A 16,273-nucleotide genomic window follows, 5' to 3' on the forward strand; every position below is an offset into this window, starting at 1 on the left:
AAAATAACCCAGCACTAAGTCTGGCTAAACACAGGCATCAGAGTTTCACGCAGCCTCCATGGCTACTTCTATGCACTTGTTACTCTGCATCCTAAGGCTCGATTGCTAAGCCGATTGTGAACCAGTTTAACATAAAATACCTTGACTACTCAAGATGAAATTGCTCTTTGTTTGAGCATGTGAAAAGATAGTCTTTTTATGAGCCAAATTTAATAATAACCAATCATAAGTCTTTTCTCATGCCTTGTGAAGGATGGCATAAGGAATCTTTACCTTTCTTGTTTGGTTCTCTAGAATTTTCTAGTTCTTCAGGGTGGCTCCCTCTGCCCTTTCTGATCCAGAGAACTCTGGAAGGAGTCCAGGGCCTAATTACTTTTCCTATAAGCAGAAACATAAGGTCTTTCTCCCAAACTAGCATGTCCTTTAGCCAGTAACCAGAAAGATTTTTAGCTTGACATCTTTCCCAGAAAAATAGTAAAATAACCAGAAAATTCAAAAAAACACACATTTTGAAAATTAACTTCTCAACAAAGTAACTAAACCAAACAAGCACAGTAGAAACCTTTCTTTCCGGCCTTTTCTAATCTGCCAGGCCAGGATATTGAACCCACTTTTGAGAGAACAGGAACATCCTGTGAGACACTGAGACTTTCCTAGAGGATTTTATCCTCATCCAATCTCTGTTGTCTGCTTTGCAGGTTGTAGTTTTTCTGTTAGCTCAGCTTCTCCCTGCACAGCAGGAGCTCCCAGATAATCTGGGCCCATTTTCCCTGAGTTAGCTCTGAACCTCAGGAGGAATTCCCCAGGTGACTGAGGCCAAAATTGTGTCCTCTTCTATCCAATTAAACCAAATTAGCAACAACTAAACCAAACTTTATTAAAAGCAGGCACCCTTTACTTTCCCTCTCTGCCTGGAGCCATTCATTATACTGATTCTTTTTACAGGAGGAGAACTCAGAGCCTGATTTGGGTCTGTCTATCCCTGTGTTTAAGATTCCCATGTGCTGGAGTCCCTTGACTCATCTCTGCTCATTCAGGAATCTAATTCTCTCATCCCTAGGACAAGAATCCTAACTCCCTAGTGGATTGTTGACTACCACACTCGACGTCATCTATTGCATGTAGTTTTAAATTAAACCCATGCTAATTCATTCTATACTCTGGTATCAGTGGTTAGGTTCACCCTACATGGCTAGTTCTATGCAGCCATCTTGTCTTGGTTCCTGCTGTTAGTTTGCTAATTTAACCAAACAAATTTTAACTGAAGTGCCTGGAGTGCTGTTGCATTTCTCATCCCACCCACACCCTCTGGCTGGCCTGCAGAAGGCTGGGAAAAGTTCCTCTCACAGGACTTGCCTTCGTCATTTGAAATGAAAATACAAGAGGTTTATACTAACCAGATTTACATGGGTAAATCTCCAAACCAAAAACGCCAATGCAAGGAACATAAAACTCAATAATATAATGACAAAGTGTGCGATTAGATTGGACAAATACACCTCTACACCACTCTATTGCCCATTTATGAAATCTCTAGCTACTTGTGGCTCCTCCAGGCCACAGGAGTCTGCTCCATTTTCAACCTCTTCCTCCTCCATCTACTTATTGCCCACATCCTCCATCTCTATTTTTCTTTCTCTCCCTTTTCCAATGCATTCTGCTCTACCTTTTCCTTCCATTGTCCAATCAGAGGAAGTAACCTTTATTTGGCTAATTACTATTTCACCTGACATCATCTGAATATGTGATCTATTGCACTACAGGTCCACCCTGTTGGGAAAGCAAAAATACAAAGAGCAATCCACAAGACATTTTGCTCATTTTGAGTTAACACATATAGTAATTTCACTACATCTTTTTCATCATTTTTATTCTATTCTTATTAATTTATTTCTAGGGAATATTTGTAGTTTTTAACTACAATGCTTACACATAGTAAGGAGGAGTTACAACACCCTAGACCTGAGCAGAATCTCTGAGGAGGTATACTTCCACTGTCAATACAAAGACTTAAGGACCATGGGACACAGGAGCAACACCAAGGTCCCAATACCACACCATCAGCTCCCTGGCAGCCCCATGACCATCAAACTGCTTCTAAAGAAGCAATGGTGCCAGCCACTCATGACCAAGGCAGAGACAATGATGATGGTCGACCACCTGAACAGCATCTTATTTCCCCAAGTAAGAGCTCATTGAAGGACAACAGTTTTATGAAAACACCAGAAAATGGGGGTAAGGTAGAGGAGGATAAAGTCAGGCAAATATTTAGGCAAATTAGAGCAACTGTAAGCTAATGCCATGAGCACGGTATAGTACACAGTGAACTCAAACCATATAAGATTATGTTGGACATAAATGGATAAGTTAAAATCATAGACTTTCTTTCGCCTTAGAACACAAGTTGAACCAGGGCAATGCTGAACTGGCACTGTGGTGCTTTGTCTTTTGGAACGCCTGAACTCTTGCCCAGCAAACTTTATGATAGTCCACAAAATGACATTTGGACCTTAGTTTTACATGGTACTTAAAAAGTTAAGATCTTTACTCTGTATTCATACTAGATTTGAAAAGACTTGTTGTGGCAATTGTATTCTGCCACCTGTTGGGTGTTAGAAGAGATGGATAACCTGCTTAGCCTCTTAATGATACTCAACATGAAATATAGGATGACAGTCACTGATGTGATGATGTACCGCTGGTTAAAGGAAGACCGGAAGGCTTTCTCAAATCCCTATGAGGACTGAGCTCCATCACACAAGACCCTGTAATTGTGGACGACATGGAACATATTGAGTCCAGAGCCTAAGATATTACAATGTATAATCAACCCATGGGATCATGTTGCTTACTGTCCTGGCAAGTTCTCCAGGTGCAAGGCTGAACAACAGAGGCTCACACATTGAGTTCAGTTATTCCCTACCCTTAATGATAATGATTCATTCCCTTTGGGCTCAAGAGGAGTGGAAGCTACCCCACCCTAAGCACACTGGTCTCATCATCCTCCAATGGCTTTCTGTTTCTCTGCGGCCATAAACTGGTCCATGATTTGGCATAAGAGCCCCTGGTGCTGCCCTTCTCTCTTCAGGCCACTCCAGATGACACCCACACTGGAGAAACATGCATCCATGCCTCCAGTGTCGCCTGAATACACTAAATAATCAGCCTCACTGAGAAGAACAATGGCAATAAGAACACAGAAGCCAATCTACTCTCCTGGTATGCCTCAGTAGGGAGAAAGTCTGTCCTCAGCTAGTGCCAGCCCAGAGGCTTTAGGGACAGACCAAGCAAAAGTGGTGTTCCTGACACAATGAGGTCCATTGTCAATGGAGGTCCTGGGACAGTGGATGTGCTTCAACAGTTGAGGTCCTCAGAATATAGAGTAGAAGCTATGGAGGTCCCAGGACAGGGGAAGTGCCATATCAATGGTGCTTCGACAACTGTGGAGGTGCTGCAACAGTCGAGTTCCTTCAAATTGGAAGACTTGTGACAGTGGAGTGGCTGAGTTTTTGGAGGTACTGCAAGAGTGGAGGTACTGTGACAGTTGAGGTGCTTCATCAGTTGAGGTCCTGTAACAGTGGAGTTCCTAAGACATTTCAGGTCCTTTGACAGTGGAGTAGCAGCTGGGACAGTGGATATGCTGCTACAGTGGAGGTCTTGAAAAACTTCAACTGATGCACGAGTCAGGATCTTTGACCTAGGAGGTGATGGGACAGTACAGGTGTAGGAGAGCCAGTAGAGGTGTGGCGACAATAGAAATGCTATAATAGTGAAAGCCTTGCAGCACTAGAGGTCCTGTGATAGTGGAAGTGCTTCGACAGTAGACGTACTGTGACAGAGGAGGTCCTGCCAATTCTAGTTTCAGAGGAAATAGATGTCCTGAAAAGTGGAGGTCGTTCAATAGTGGGCTTCATGTGATAGTTGAGGTGCTACCACAGTGAAAGTCCAACATCAGTGGGTGGACACGCTGTGCCAGTTGAGGTAATGGAACTTGGATTTCCTGAGTTATTGGAGGTCCTGTGACTGTGGGGTCCTGGGAGAGTAGAGGTGTTGAGACACTGCTCTGTGACACTGGATGATCTTGTGACAGTTTAGGTGCAGTGACAATGAAAGTCCAGCAACAGTACACATACTGTGACAGTAGATGTCCTGAAAATTGAGGGTTCTGACAATGCAGCCGCTGTTATTGAGAAGGTCCTATGACACTGGAGGTCCAGTGATAGTGGAGGTACTGGGACAGAAGCCACACTGGAACAGTGGATGTCCTGCTACAGTGCACATCAAAGTGCTTGTAACTATGATGATTTTTGACCACTCTAACTTCATTTCACTACGCAAGTAATTGAGTCTGAGATAAGATAATACCTTGTCATGGTGCTACTTGAATGCCACTAGTTTTACCGTTAAGTCTGAAGGTCTAGGCTGTGACAGAGGAGGTCCTTTGACAGTGATGGCCCTGCAAAATAAGACATCCTACAACACTGGAGCTCCTGCAACAGTGGAGGTCTTGAGACTCTAGATTTACATTGACATTGCAGGTCCTGCGGCAGTGGAATTTCTCTGCGAGCTGAGGTCCTGCAACATACTAGTTGCTGAGAGAATCAATTTTCTGCAACAGTGAAGGTCCTACAATAGTTCAGGTCCTGAAAAGTAGAGACTCTGTGAGAGTAGAAGTACAGGGAAAGTGTATGTCCTGTGCCAGGAGAGGCCCTGCAATTTGGAGGCCCTGAGAATGTGGAGTTGATTTGACAACAAAGTTTCTACCACACTGGTGTTCCTGTGACAGTGTCCAACAAAGTCCTTGTATTAGAGAAGAAATAATGCCAGCCAGCAATGACCATGGAAGTGATGATGATGGTTGATCACCCCAACATCATCTCGATTCTTCAAGTAATTTAGACCAAAACAATACATCTATTCATGGAGCTGGTTGAAGGGCAACAGCTTTACAAATACACCCAAAAGTATGGCTATCTAGAGCAAGGCAAGGCCAGCAAAATATTGTGTAAATAATAGCTGTGATGAGCTACTGCTATGGGCACACAATATTTCACAGGCTCCTAAAGCCAAAGAATATTGTGTTGTACATCAATGGGAAAGTCAAAATTACCAACTTTGGCCTTAGTATCCCATTCCAATCAGGGTAAATGATGAACCAGCACTGCAGTACTTATACTTTTTGTGTTCCTGAACTCTTCTTTGGCAAATTTTATGACGTTCCAAAGAACTAAATTTGAACCTTAGGTGGAGTTTTATATTTCATGGCAGTCAGAAAGTTTCCATTTGACTCTCTCTTCATTCTAGAGTTTAGAAGACAGGTTGTAGCAGGAGTGTGTGGTGCCTCTGGTGTGGTGTCAGAAGGACCTACTTAGCCTCGTAATGACAGTCAACCCTAGATATAGGCCAAAAGTCACTGTGGTCATGATGCAACCCTAGTTCAACTAAGGCTAGACGCAGTTCCCAAATCCCTATGAGCAACTGATCCCCCTCAGGCCAGACCCTGTAAGTATAAGAGCAATGGAATATATAGGATTCCAAGTGCTGGAAACTAAGGACACTTCAACTGAACAAAATTATAACCAGACCATGGCATCCTACTTCCTTCTGCAAAGGCAGGAAGTTCACAGGCAAGACAGCACAAAATAGGCTTGGACAGTCAGCACAGTGGAGGTGTGGGGAAAAAGCAGGTGCTAAGGCAGTGGATGTCCTGCTACAGTGGCCTCCAAGTCCTTGTGAGGAAGAAGCACTTATGCCATCCAATAATGACCATGGCAATGATGACAATTGTGGTTAACCACTCCAACATCATCTTCAATAATTGAGACAAAAACAAGTAGATACCTTGTCATGGAGCTGTGTGAGATTCAATGTCTTCATAAATGTATCTGAAAGTATGGCTACATAGTGAAAGACAAGGCATGGGAAATACTTATGCAGATATTAGCAGCCTGGATCTACTGTGAGGGGCACAGAATAAATACAGGACTTCAAAACAAATAAAATGGTGGATAAGAACAATAAAGTCAAAATCATCGACATTGGCCTTAGTACCCAAGACAAACCAGAGCAAATGCTGAACCTGTACTACGGTGCGAACACTTTTGATGCCCCTGAACTCTTCCTGGGTTATACTTATGATGGTCCAAAGAACCACATATGAATGTTAGTCTTACATTTTATGGTAGCTGAAAAAGTTACCTCTGTTTTAATATAAGAGCTGAAAAGACAGGTTGTGGCAGGTGTGCATCTTGACCACTGTGGGGTGTCAAGAGAGCTAGATGACCTGCTTAGCATTTAATAACAGTCAAACCCAGAAATATCAGTCATAGACATGATAATGCACCCCTGTTTCAAAGAAGATTGGGAGCGTTTCCCAAATCCCTATGAAGAAATGATACCTCTCAGGCCACACCCTGGAATTTTGGAAGTAGTGCAACATGTTCCATTCAAAACACAAGACAAAGATTCTTTACATCAAAGAAAGTCTAAGCGGATCATGGCATCCAACTGCTTACTGGAAGGACAGGCAATTCTGATGCCTGGCTTCATACCCAGCCTCAGACAGTGAGTCTAGTAATGGCTCCATTCCCTACCCTTAATGATTATGCTGCTGTCCCCCTAGGACTGGACTGCAGAGGAGTGGAAACCAACCCACCATTGACACATTGGACTTGTCAACCCCATGGCCTCATTTATGCCTTTGTCCCTATTCTAGTCATAGAGCTTTCAGAAGAACCACTGGGACTGGCTTTCTTCTCAGGCCGCTACAGATGACCTGGACAAAACATACATGCCAGAGTGTCTTCTTCCTTCATTCAACAAGCAGCCTCAGGCCGAACAGAAGCATCAATGAGAACACAGAAGACAACCTATTATCTCTCTGTGCATGAGGAGAGGGCGAGTCTGTCCCCATCAGTGGCTGGCTAAGAGGATTCAAGGGATGGTCCAAGAAATTAGGAATATCCAAATGAAGCAGTGTTCCTGTGCTCAATCAAGCAAGAAAACTCTCCTGGGACAGGACAGTATCTCTCCTGAGAAATGAGGGCTGGAGACAGCATCCAAAAAATAAGCGGCAGGCAGGCAAGGACAGGTACCTTTGTGCTTTGTTCTACCCAGTTTGCTCTGTGTTGCTTAGCTCTGTCTCTGGTATCCATTTCTGCAAAATCGTTTCTGTCTTAACTTTTTAAGTACTGTATGATTCTTCCACCAATTCTTCTCCCTCTTCTAGATTTCTCCTCTTCCGAACAAGGACTCAATATGACTGATGTGTACCCCAGACTTCAGAGTTGTCCTGTTAACCCATTCCTTTACCAGGACGGTATCACCACCAAAAGGAAACGGTTCCCACAAGGTGAGGTCTTGAGGCCTATGGATTCATGCCATCTTCTAGGGGCAACTGATCCTTGCACATATGGCAATTAATCACAAGCGGTTTGGAACAAATTCTTATTTTGTCAAAAGTAACATCATTCTCCATTAAGCTTCAAAATAAATAACCAGCAAAGCCTTGTAATAAGTGATAGTGGTGTTGATAAAACAGTGCAGCACCCGTGACATTGTAGGTCCTTCAACAGTGGAGGCACTGAGAGACATTGTAGTCCGTGCAACAGTGGAGGCACTGAGATAGCGAAGGTCCTTTTACATTCAAGATCATGCAACAGTGGAGGTCCTGAAAGAGTGGGCGTCCTGAGACATTAGAGATGGGATTGGTACAGTGGAGGTCCTGAGACAATGCAGGTGTTGCAAGAATGGATGTCCTGCAACAGTGGAGTTCCTTGCACAGTAAAGGTCCTGCAATAGGAGTTGTCTTTAGACAGAGGAGGTCCTGCTACAGTGGAATTCCTGTGATAGCTGAAGTTTTGAGACAATGTCAGACCAGGCACAATGGAGATGCTGTGCCAGGAGAGGTTCTACACAAGTCGAGTTGGTGATAGAGTGGATGTTCTAAGACAGTGGAGATCTGGTGACAGTGGAGGTCCTGCACCATTGGAGGTTCTGGAAAAATCGAGGTCCTGAGACAGTGCAGTTGCTCGGACATTGGAGTTTATGCACCATTGTAGGTCATGTGAGAGTGGAGGTGCTGGGACAGTAAAGGTGATGGGACAATGGAGGTCCTGTGACTGTTTTGGTGCTGCGATATTGGAGAACCTTCATCAGTTGAGGTCCTGGCACATTTGAGGTCCTGAAATATTGGATGTCCTGCATTATTGGAGGTCCTCAGTCAGTGGAGATGGGCCTGGGACAGCTGAGATCTGGTAAAAATGGGGGTGTTTCCACACTACAGGTCATGCAACAGTAAATGCCCTGATACAATGCAGTTGTTCCAACTCTGTAGGTTCTGCAATAGTTGGTTTGCTAGAACAGTGAAAGTGGAGATCCCGCATCAACAGAGGTCCTTTGACAGGGAATGCCCTGCAACAGTGAACATCCTTCAACATTGGATTCCTGCAACAGTGGATGTCATGAGTCAGTGCCATTGAACTGACGGTGGAGGTCCAACAACAGAGGAATTATTGTGCCAGTAGAGGTCCTGCAAAAGTCTGGCTGCTAAAAGAGTGCATGTTCTAAATTGGAGGTCCTGCAACAGTTAAGGTACTGCAACAGTCTAAGTATAGATACTGTGCATATACTGTGCTAGTAGAGGTCTTGCACATTGGTGTTGCTCACCGTGAAGTTGATGAGACACTGAAGGTCCTGCCACAGTGGAGGTCCTTATAACAGTTGAGGTCCTGCAACAGTGGAAAAGCAGTGTCAATGGATAACCTGTGCAAGCAGAGTTCCTGCAGCTTGGAGGTCCTGAGAAAGTGGAAGGGCTGAGACAATGGAGGTCTTTTGACAATGCAGGTCCTTATAACCGTGATATAGGAGGTCTTGCGACAATAGAGGTCCTTGAAACAGTTGAAGTGCTGTGACAGTGGATGTTCAGGGACAGTAGAATTCCTGTGCCAGTAGAGATCTTGCAGTTTGGAGGTACTGAGTCTGTGGAGTTTCCTGACAGCCGAGGTACTACCACAGTGGATGTCCTGTGACAAGGGAGTTCTTAGGGTAGTGCAGGTTCTGGGACAGTGGAAGTACTGCTACAATGGTTATCAAAATGCATGGAAAGAAGCAGCAAGGATGCCACCCAGACCAGACCATGGCAAATATAAGGAAGATATTAATCCACCCCAACATCATATTGCTTCACCAAGGAATTGAGTCTGAGACACGTCTATACCTTCTCACGGAGCTCTTTGAAGTTCTACAGCTTTACAAATTCATCTGAAAGTCTGTGATAGTGGAGGCCTTAGATAATGTAAGGCCAGCCACAATGGAGATCCTGTTCCAGTAGAAGTTCTGCAAAAGTCTAGTTGGTGATAGAGTGGATGTCCTGAGACAGTGGAAGTCTGGTGACAGTGGAGGTCCTGCACCATTAGAGGTTCTGGATCATTCGAGGTCCGGAGACATGCAGGTGCTCAGACAATGGAGTTCCTGCAACAGTGTAGGTCCTGTGAGAGTGGAGGTGCTAGGAAAGTGAAGGTGATGGACAGTGTAGGTCCAGTGTAGGAATATTGTGTTCCTACAACATTGGAGGTCCTGCAACAGTTGAGGCTCTCATACCGTGCAGTTCTTCCAACTTTGGAGGTCATGCAACTGAATAGGTCGTGGGAAAATTGAGGTTCTGGGACAGTAAGGGTGTTGGGACAATGGAGGTGCTATGTCACCTGAGGTCCTGGGACATTGAGGTCCTGCAATATTGGAGGTCCTAAGACACTGTAGATGACCTTGGAATAGTTGAAGTCTGGAATAAAGGGAGGCTCTGCACCAGTAAATGTCCTGAGACACTGGAGATCCTGCAGTTTGCCTGGACAGTGAAGGTCCTACAAAAGTGGAGGTCCTGTGACAATGGAGGTCATGAATCGGTGCATGGGCACTGACCGTAGAGAGCCAGCAGCAGTGGACTGTCTTTGCCAGTAGAGGTCCTGCAAGATTCTAGCTGTTGTGAAAGTGGATATCCTACAACATTGGAGAGCTGGCATTAGTGAATGCCCTGAGACAATGGAGATCCTGCAGGAGTTGGTTTGCTTGGACAGTGAAGGTGCTACAAAAGTGGAAGTCTTGCGTAAGTGGAGGGGCTTGGCAAAAATGAATGTGCTGCCACACTACTGGTCCAGCAACAGTGAATATCATGAGACAGTGCATTTGCAGTGACAGTGGAGCTCCAGCAACTGTGGAATTTTTGTGCCAGTAGAGGTCCTGCAAATTCTAGCTGCTGAGAGGGTCTATGTCCTGCAACCTTGTTGGTCCTGCAACAGTTGAGGTACTGCAACAGTGTAAGTCCAGCTACAGTGGATATCCTGTTATAGTAGAGGTCCTTTAAATTGGCCTTGGTGAGACAGTGGACGTCCTGTGATAGTGGAGGTCCTATGACATTGGAGGGGCTGGAACACTGGAGCTCATGCCAAAATTGCAGTTCTTGTAATGGTTGCGGTGTTGTGACAGTGGAAATCTAGCGACAGTGGACATTCTGTAGGACAGTAGAGGTCCTACAATATAAAAGTCCTTGGACAGTGGAGGTACTGACGCACTGGAGGTCCTGTGAGAATGGAGGTTCTTATAACAGCTGTGACACTGGAAGTACAGAAAATGTAAATGTCCTCTGATAGGAGAGCTCCAACAAACTGAAGTTGCTGAGAGACAGGAGGTCCTCCAACAGCAGTGGTCCTAAGACAGTAGAGATCCTGTAACAGTGGAGAGGCTGAGACCATGGAGGTCCTTTGACAGTGGAATACTTTGTAACAATAGACGTGCTATGACAAGGGGGTTGTACAGTAGTAGAGGTCCTTGTTATAGTTGAGGTATTCCAACAGTGGAAGTTTATGGCCAGTGACTTCCAGTGCCCGTAAAGGTCTTGCAATTTGGAGGGTCTGAGACAGAGGAGTTGCCTGACCACAGACGCCCTACCACAATATTGGTCCTTTGACTGTAGAGGTCTTGGGATAGTTCAGGTGCTGAGAGAGTGGAAGTTCTTCTACAGGGGTTATCAAAGTGCATGCAAAGAAAAAGAAATGGTGCCAGCCAAACATGACCATGGCAAATATAATGAAGTTTTTCATCCACCCCAACATCATCTTGCTTCTCCAATTGAGTCTGAGACAATTCTAATAACTTATCGTGAAACTGGTTGAAATTTTACAGCTTTACAAATACATCTGAAATTCTTTCCACCAAGAAGAGGAAGGAGCCAAGGAAATATTTAGGCAAATGTTAGCAGGCTTTATCTATGGCTATGGGCACTGTATAAGTTCACAGTGACCCGAAACCAGATTATATTTTGTTAGAGAAGAACGGAAAAGTCAAAAGCATCGACTTTGGCCTTCAACTCAAGACAAACCTGGGCAAATGCTGAACTGGCAGCATGGTGCTTACCCTATTGGTGCACCTGATCTCTTCCTAGGACAACTTTATGATGGTGCAAAAAAAAAAAAAAAAAAAACAACAACATATGGATCTTAGGAGTAGGCTTATATTTCACTGTTGTATTTGACTCTGTTGTCATACAACATTTCAGAAGACAGGTTGTAGCAGGTGTGTACCCTGCTCACTGTGGGGTGTCAGAAGAGGCAGCTTAGCCTCTTAATAAAAGTCAATCCGAACTATGGGCTGACAGTCTCAGAGGTGATGATGTACCCCTGGTCAATGAAAACTGGAAGAGGTTCACAAATCCTTATGAAGAAGTGATCCCTCCCATGCCAGATACTCCAAAAGAGGAAGAAACGTAATATATTGAGGTTTGAGGTAAAATATTATAGATTCATTGCATCAAAAAGGTATAACCAGAACATGGCATCCTATTGCTTAATGTAACAGCAAGGAATTGCTTCACAACACAGGCTCAGCAGCTTTGTCCAGTTACGGTCCCATTCTCTACCCTTGCTGATTTCCCTCTAGGACTAAATAGGAATAGAAGTGAACACAACATAGACACATTGTTCTCCTCATCTTCCAATGGCCTAGTGTATCCCTATGATCATAAGGCTAGTCAAAGAGGAAGCATAGAGCCATTGGGCATGCCCTTCTTTTCAGGACACTCCCGACAACACCCACAGTGAACAAAGCATACATACACACCAGAAGTATCCTGTGTCTTCACTCAACAATCAGCCACACTTAGAAGAGCTGTAGCAACGAGAAAACAGAGGACAACCTACTTTCCTGATGTCTCTCAGCAGAGAGCAGGACATTCCCCAGCTGGGGATTTCCCAGAGGCATTAAAGGATGAACCAATTCCAATGGGGAAATTCACTGATGAAGTTGTGTTGCTGCTTTCCTTCAAGAATGAAACATTACAAGGGGGTGGAGGAAGAGTTTTCTCCCAGAAATGAGGCCAAGGGAGATTGTCCAGAGAACACGCAGATGGCAAAACCCACGTGCCTTTGTACTTTGTCCTTCCCAGGTTGCTCTGTGCTCATTCTTCCTCTGGCTCTGTTTTCCAGTTCCCCATAATTCTTACCTTCTTATATCCTCTAAGTATTTTATGATTCTTCCCCCAACCCAACCATCTCCCTCTTCTGGATTTCTTCTCTTCCCAGCAAGGACTCAATATGACTGCTGTGTAGCCCACTCTAGAGCGTGGTGCAGCTGAATGCATCCATTCACCTGAAGTTTATCACACTCTAAAAACATCAGCTTCCACAAAGTGAGGTGGAGAGTGGTATGAGCTCATGAAGTCTTCCATAGGTTACTGGTCCTAGCACACACAGCATTTATCACAAGAGCTATAGAACAAATTCTTATGCGGTCAAAAGTAGCATCACATTTCATTCAGCCTTAAATCTAATAACCAGCAATGACTTTGAAAAATTGAAATTACAGTTGCTGCAACAGTGCAGATCCTGTGAAGAGGTAGGTCCTGCGACAGTGGAGGCACTGAAATAGCGCCGGTTCTGTGACAGTGAAGGTCCTTTGAAAGTGGAGGCACTGAGATCGTGGCGGTCAATCTATTTACAGGGGAGCTGCTGCACAATTGAAGGTTCTGCTACAGTGGAGGTCCTGCAAAATTGGAATTGCTGATACAGGGGTATTCCTGTCACTGTAGAGATCCTGTGGCAGTGAAGTTGCAGAATCATGGGAGATCTTGCTTCAGTTGATGTCCTGAAACACTTTAGTTGCTACGGGTGGTGCTATGACAGTGGAATTCCTGGGATAGTGGAGGTTATAGGACAGTGGGTGTACTGAGACAGTTGTAGTGCTCCTACAGTGGAGGTCCCGCAATAGTAGTGTTGCTTGGACAGTCCAGTTCTTGGACAAAGGAGGTCCTGTGACACTTGAGATGCTGAGACTCCTGAGCTCCTGAACAGTAGAAGTGCTGTGATAGTTGAAGTGCTGAGACACTTGTGGTCCTGTAACAGTGGAGTTGACACACAGACAGTGGACTTCCTGAGGTAGTGGTGGTGCTTAAACAGTGGATGTCCTGTGACAGAGGAGGTCCTGCAATAGAGGAAGAACAATATATGCTGGCTGATGACCCAGAGCTTCCAGAAAATAGACCACCAACCAATATATATCAGAGGATGGCATTATTTGAAACCAATGGGATGGAAGGCCCTTTGTCCTGTGGAGATGTGATGCTCGAACATAGGAGGAGGCTGGAGTGGTGGGTTTCGAAAAGTTGGGTGACTTTAGGAGCAGCATCATAGTGGCAAAATGGAGGGAGGAGGGAGAAGATGTAGGAGTGGGCATTTGTGGATTGGCACCTAGGACGTTGGACATCATTTGAGTTGTTAAAAACAGTGGAAATGATAAGGTTTACATTGTCTGACCCAAACCTAAGGGATACTACATAAGGAACACAAAAACCCACAGGTGCTCACCAACATTCAGATAAAATTTGGCCTTTGGCGGTCTACTCCAAAGAAACTCTTCCAAGAACACTGTTTAATTTTTTCAAACAAAGTTTAAGACTCTTAAGTGTACTCTCAAATCTGCCCTAATTTGCATAAATCGGTCAAAACTGTTGGCTTTGTAAATATTTCTATCTTGTCCCAATAGTCACATGCTGGTCATCCCAACAACAAGATACTTGTCAAGGTGGGAGTCAATCAACATGGGATCCTTTTTCCAACTCGGCATGCAGACCCTCAGCTCACCTTCACACACACACACACACACACACACACACACACACACACACACACACACACACAGAGAGAGAGAGAGAGAGAGAGAAAGAGAGAGAGAGAGAGACAGACAGACAGAAACACAGACACAGATTCACAAACACATGCACACACAAACACACACAGACACACACACCCATGAGAGAGTGATAGATCGAAAGTGAGGTAGAGAGAGAGAGAGAGAGAGAAAGAAAGAAAGAAGGAAAGAAAGAGAGTCCTTATCATCTACTATCTAATGCATATTGTGTGCTCTTGGAGCTGAGCACAGAGACTTGCACATATAAACCAGTCCTGTACACCTAGGAACATTTTCTGATCAGTATTTTCTCTTCTTTATGCAGTTCTTAAATTATCTTTAAGAGAGTGTAGGGCATTGACCTACTATGAAATCTTGGACCTAAAGGTACATTTTAATACAAAGCTTACATATCACTTACAGATGACTCTAGTAGGAAGTACATTAAGTTCAGAATCTTTCAGTCAGAAACCCTTAATGTATATACCCCATTCTAACTGCCTTCACTTAACCTCATGTTTGGACCACTGTTCCTAGCTGGAGATTCCTGTTTATCTCCCAGAATAAAAGGGAGGCTCCATGCAAAAGTGGAACAGCAGATTCAAGGTGGGACTGTTGGGTGACATTACCGTGAACACCAGGGACTGCCCCACAGAGGCAGGTATGGGCCCTTTCTTTCCTCCTGGGGAATCATTAGCTACATTGTCCTGAGCAGGGAAGGATCCTCTCATTCTAGCAGATGTTCTGGATGACACAAGGAATGTGAATAGATTATGAAATCACTTTACCACATTTCTTTCTGAGGCAGAGACCCTTGAGACCCTTGGCTCAGGAGTAACAGTTCCAGATAGCAAGGTGAGGTCAGTGTGGGCCCTGTGTTGACCTATGAATAGTTATTTATGTTAATCACCAAATCTTTAAAACTTACAGCATGTGAGAGAGAAGACTCCCAGGAGTCTCAGCTAAAACTAATCAGTGAGTTTTTAAGAACAAGAACAAGTAGGAAATTTAAATTCATGTGATTGCTACAAATAAAGCAAGACACTGTCACTAGATCACCTTTGTGTAAGGGCCCTGACGACATACACAACTTAAGATGTGAAGTGCTCAGCTAGCACTCTTCGTGGCATGAACCCAAGACACAGTTTCTCTGTGTCTCATCACCTCTGAAGCATGGTCCACAAACAATGGCAACAAACCTTCTCTTCCTTAGAGTTCAAAGTTACCTTTATTGTTAGTGATAGTTTCCACAGTTAACTAACCTCTACTGGATAGACTAACCTTCTCTGAGCTTCTCCCAACCATGTACAGATGGTACATTCCTCTGCACATGAGGCCTGTTCCTCTCAGGCCTGCTGTTCTCCTTCCCAGATTAGAAACTGGATACCTTTCAAGCCTATATTCTTAAGTCATCTATCAACTTTGGGTACATGATAAGCACAACATGACATTGGGTGCCAAATAACACTTTCATACCTGACAATGAATATGATCCAGGGGTACCAAACATGGAAACTGGTCAGGTAAGGTCTGGTAACCCCCATGCTATCTCCATGTAAAGATGAAGATTGACACACCTTTCCAAGCAGACTTTCTCAGTTTTCTCAGCCCACACAGCAGTCCTTTGCTGAGCTTCCTAACTCCCAGTGACTGATGAGAGTACATGAGAAGATGCCTGATTTCTGGAAAGCCCTGGGCCTCATGACCCACAGTAGCAGCAGCTTCTGATCACAGGTGATTTCAGGAACTGAAAATGCCTAATGTTCCTGTGTTGATTTGAAGATGCTCAGCCCAGGGAGTGGGACTATTTGCAGATGAGCCCTCATTGGATAGGTGTAGCCTTGATTGAGGAAGTGTGTCACTGTTGATGTGACCCTTATGTTTCTTGTCCTAGCTGCATGAAAATCAGTTTTCTAGTAGCGGCCTTCAGATGATGATGTAGAACACCCAGCTCCTCCTGTACCATGTCTGCCTAGATGCTGCCATGCTCCCACCTTGATGATATTGAACCCAACTGCTGAACTTGTAAGCCAAACCCAAAGCAGTGTTCTTCTTATAAGATTTGCATTGGTCATGGTGTCTGTTAATAGCAGGAAAA

The 16,273-nt window shown here is 44.4% G+C and overlaps 1 protein-coding gene across 1 annotated transcript in view; it reads left to right on the forward strand.

Moving 5' to 3' along the window:
• The first annotated feature begins 6,001 nt into the window (after positions 1 to 6,001).
• LOC148007061 (sperm motility kinase Y-like) overlaps positions 6,002 to 16,273 on the forward strand; it is a 36,780-nt gene continuing 26,508 nt past the window's right edge. Inside the window, exons 1-2 of the mRNA XM_087602445.1 lie at positions 6,002 to 6,089; positions 7,229 to 7,351. Of these exons, the coding sequence (XP_087458571.1) occupies positions 6,002 to 6,089; positions 7,229 to 7,351 (211 nt within the window). The remainder of the gene's footprint in view (positions 6,090 to 7,228; positions 7,352 to 16,273) is intronic.

This window comes from Rattus norvegicus, chromosome 1 (assembly GCF_021556685.1).
Source record: "Rattus norvegicus strain SHRSP/BbbUtx chromosome 1, alternate assembly SHRSP_T2T, whole genome shotgun sequence".
Classification (NCBI taxonomy): Eukaryota; Metazoa; Chordata; class Mammalia; order Rodentia; family Muridae; genus Rattus; species Rattus norvegicus.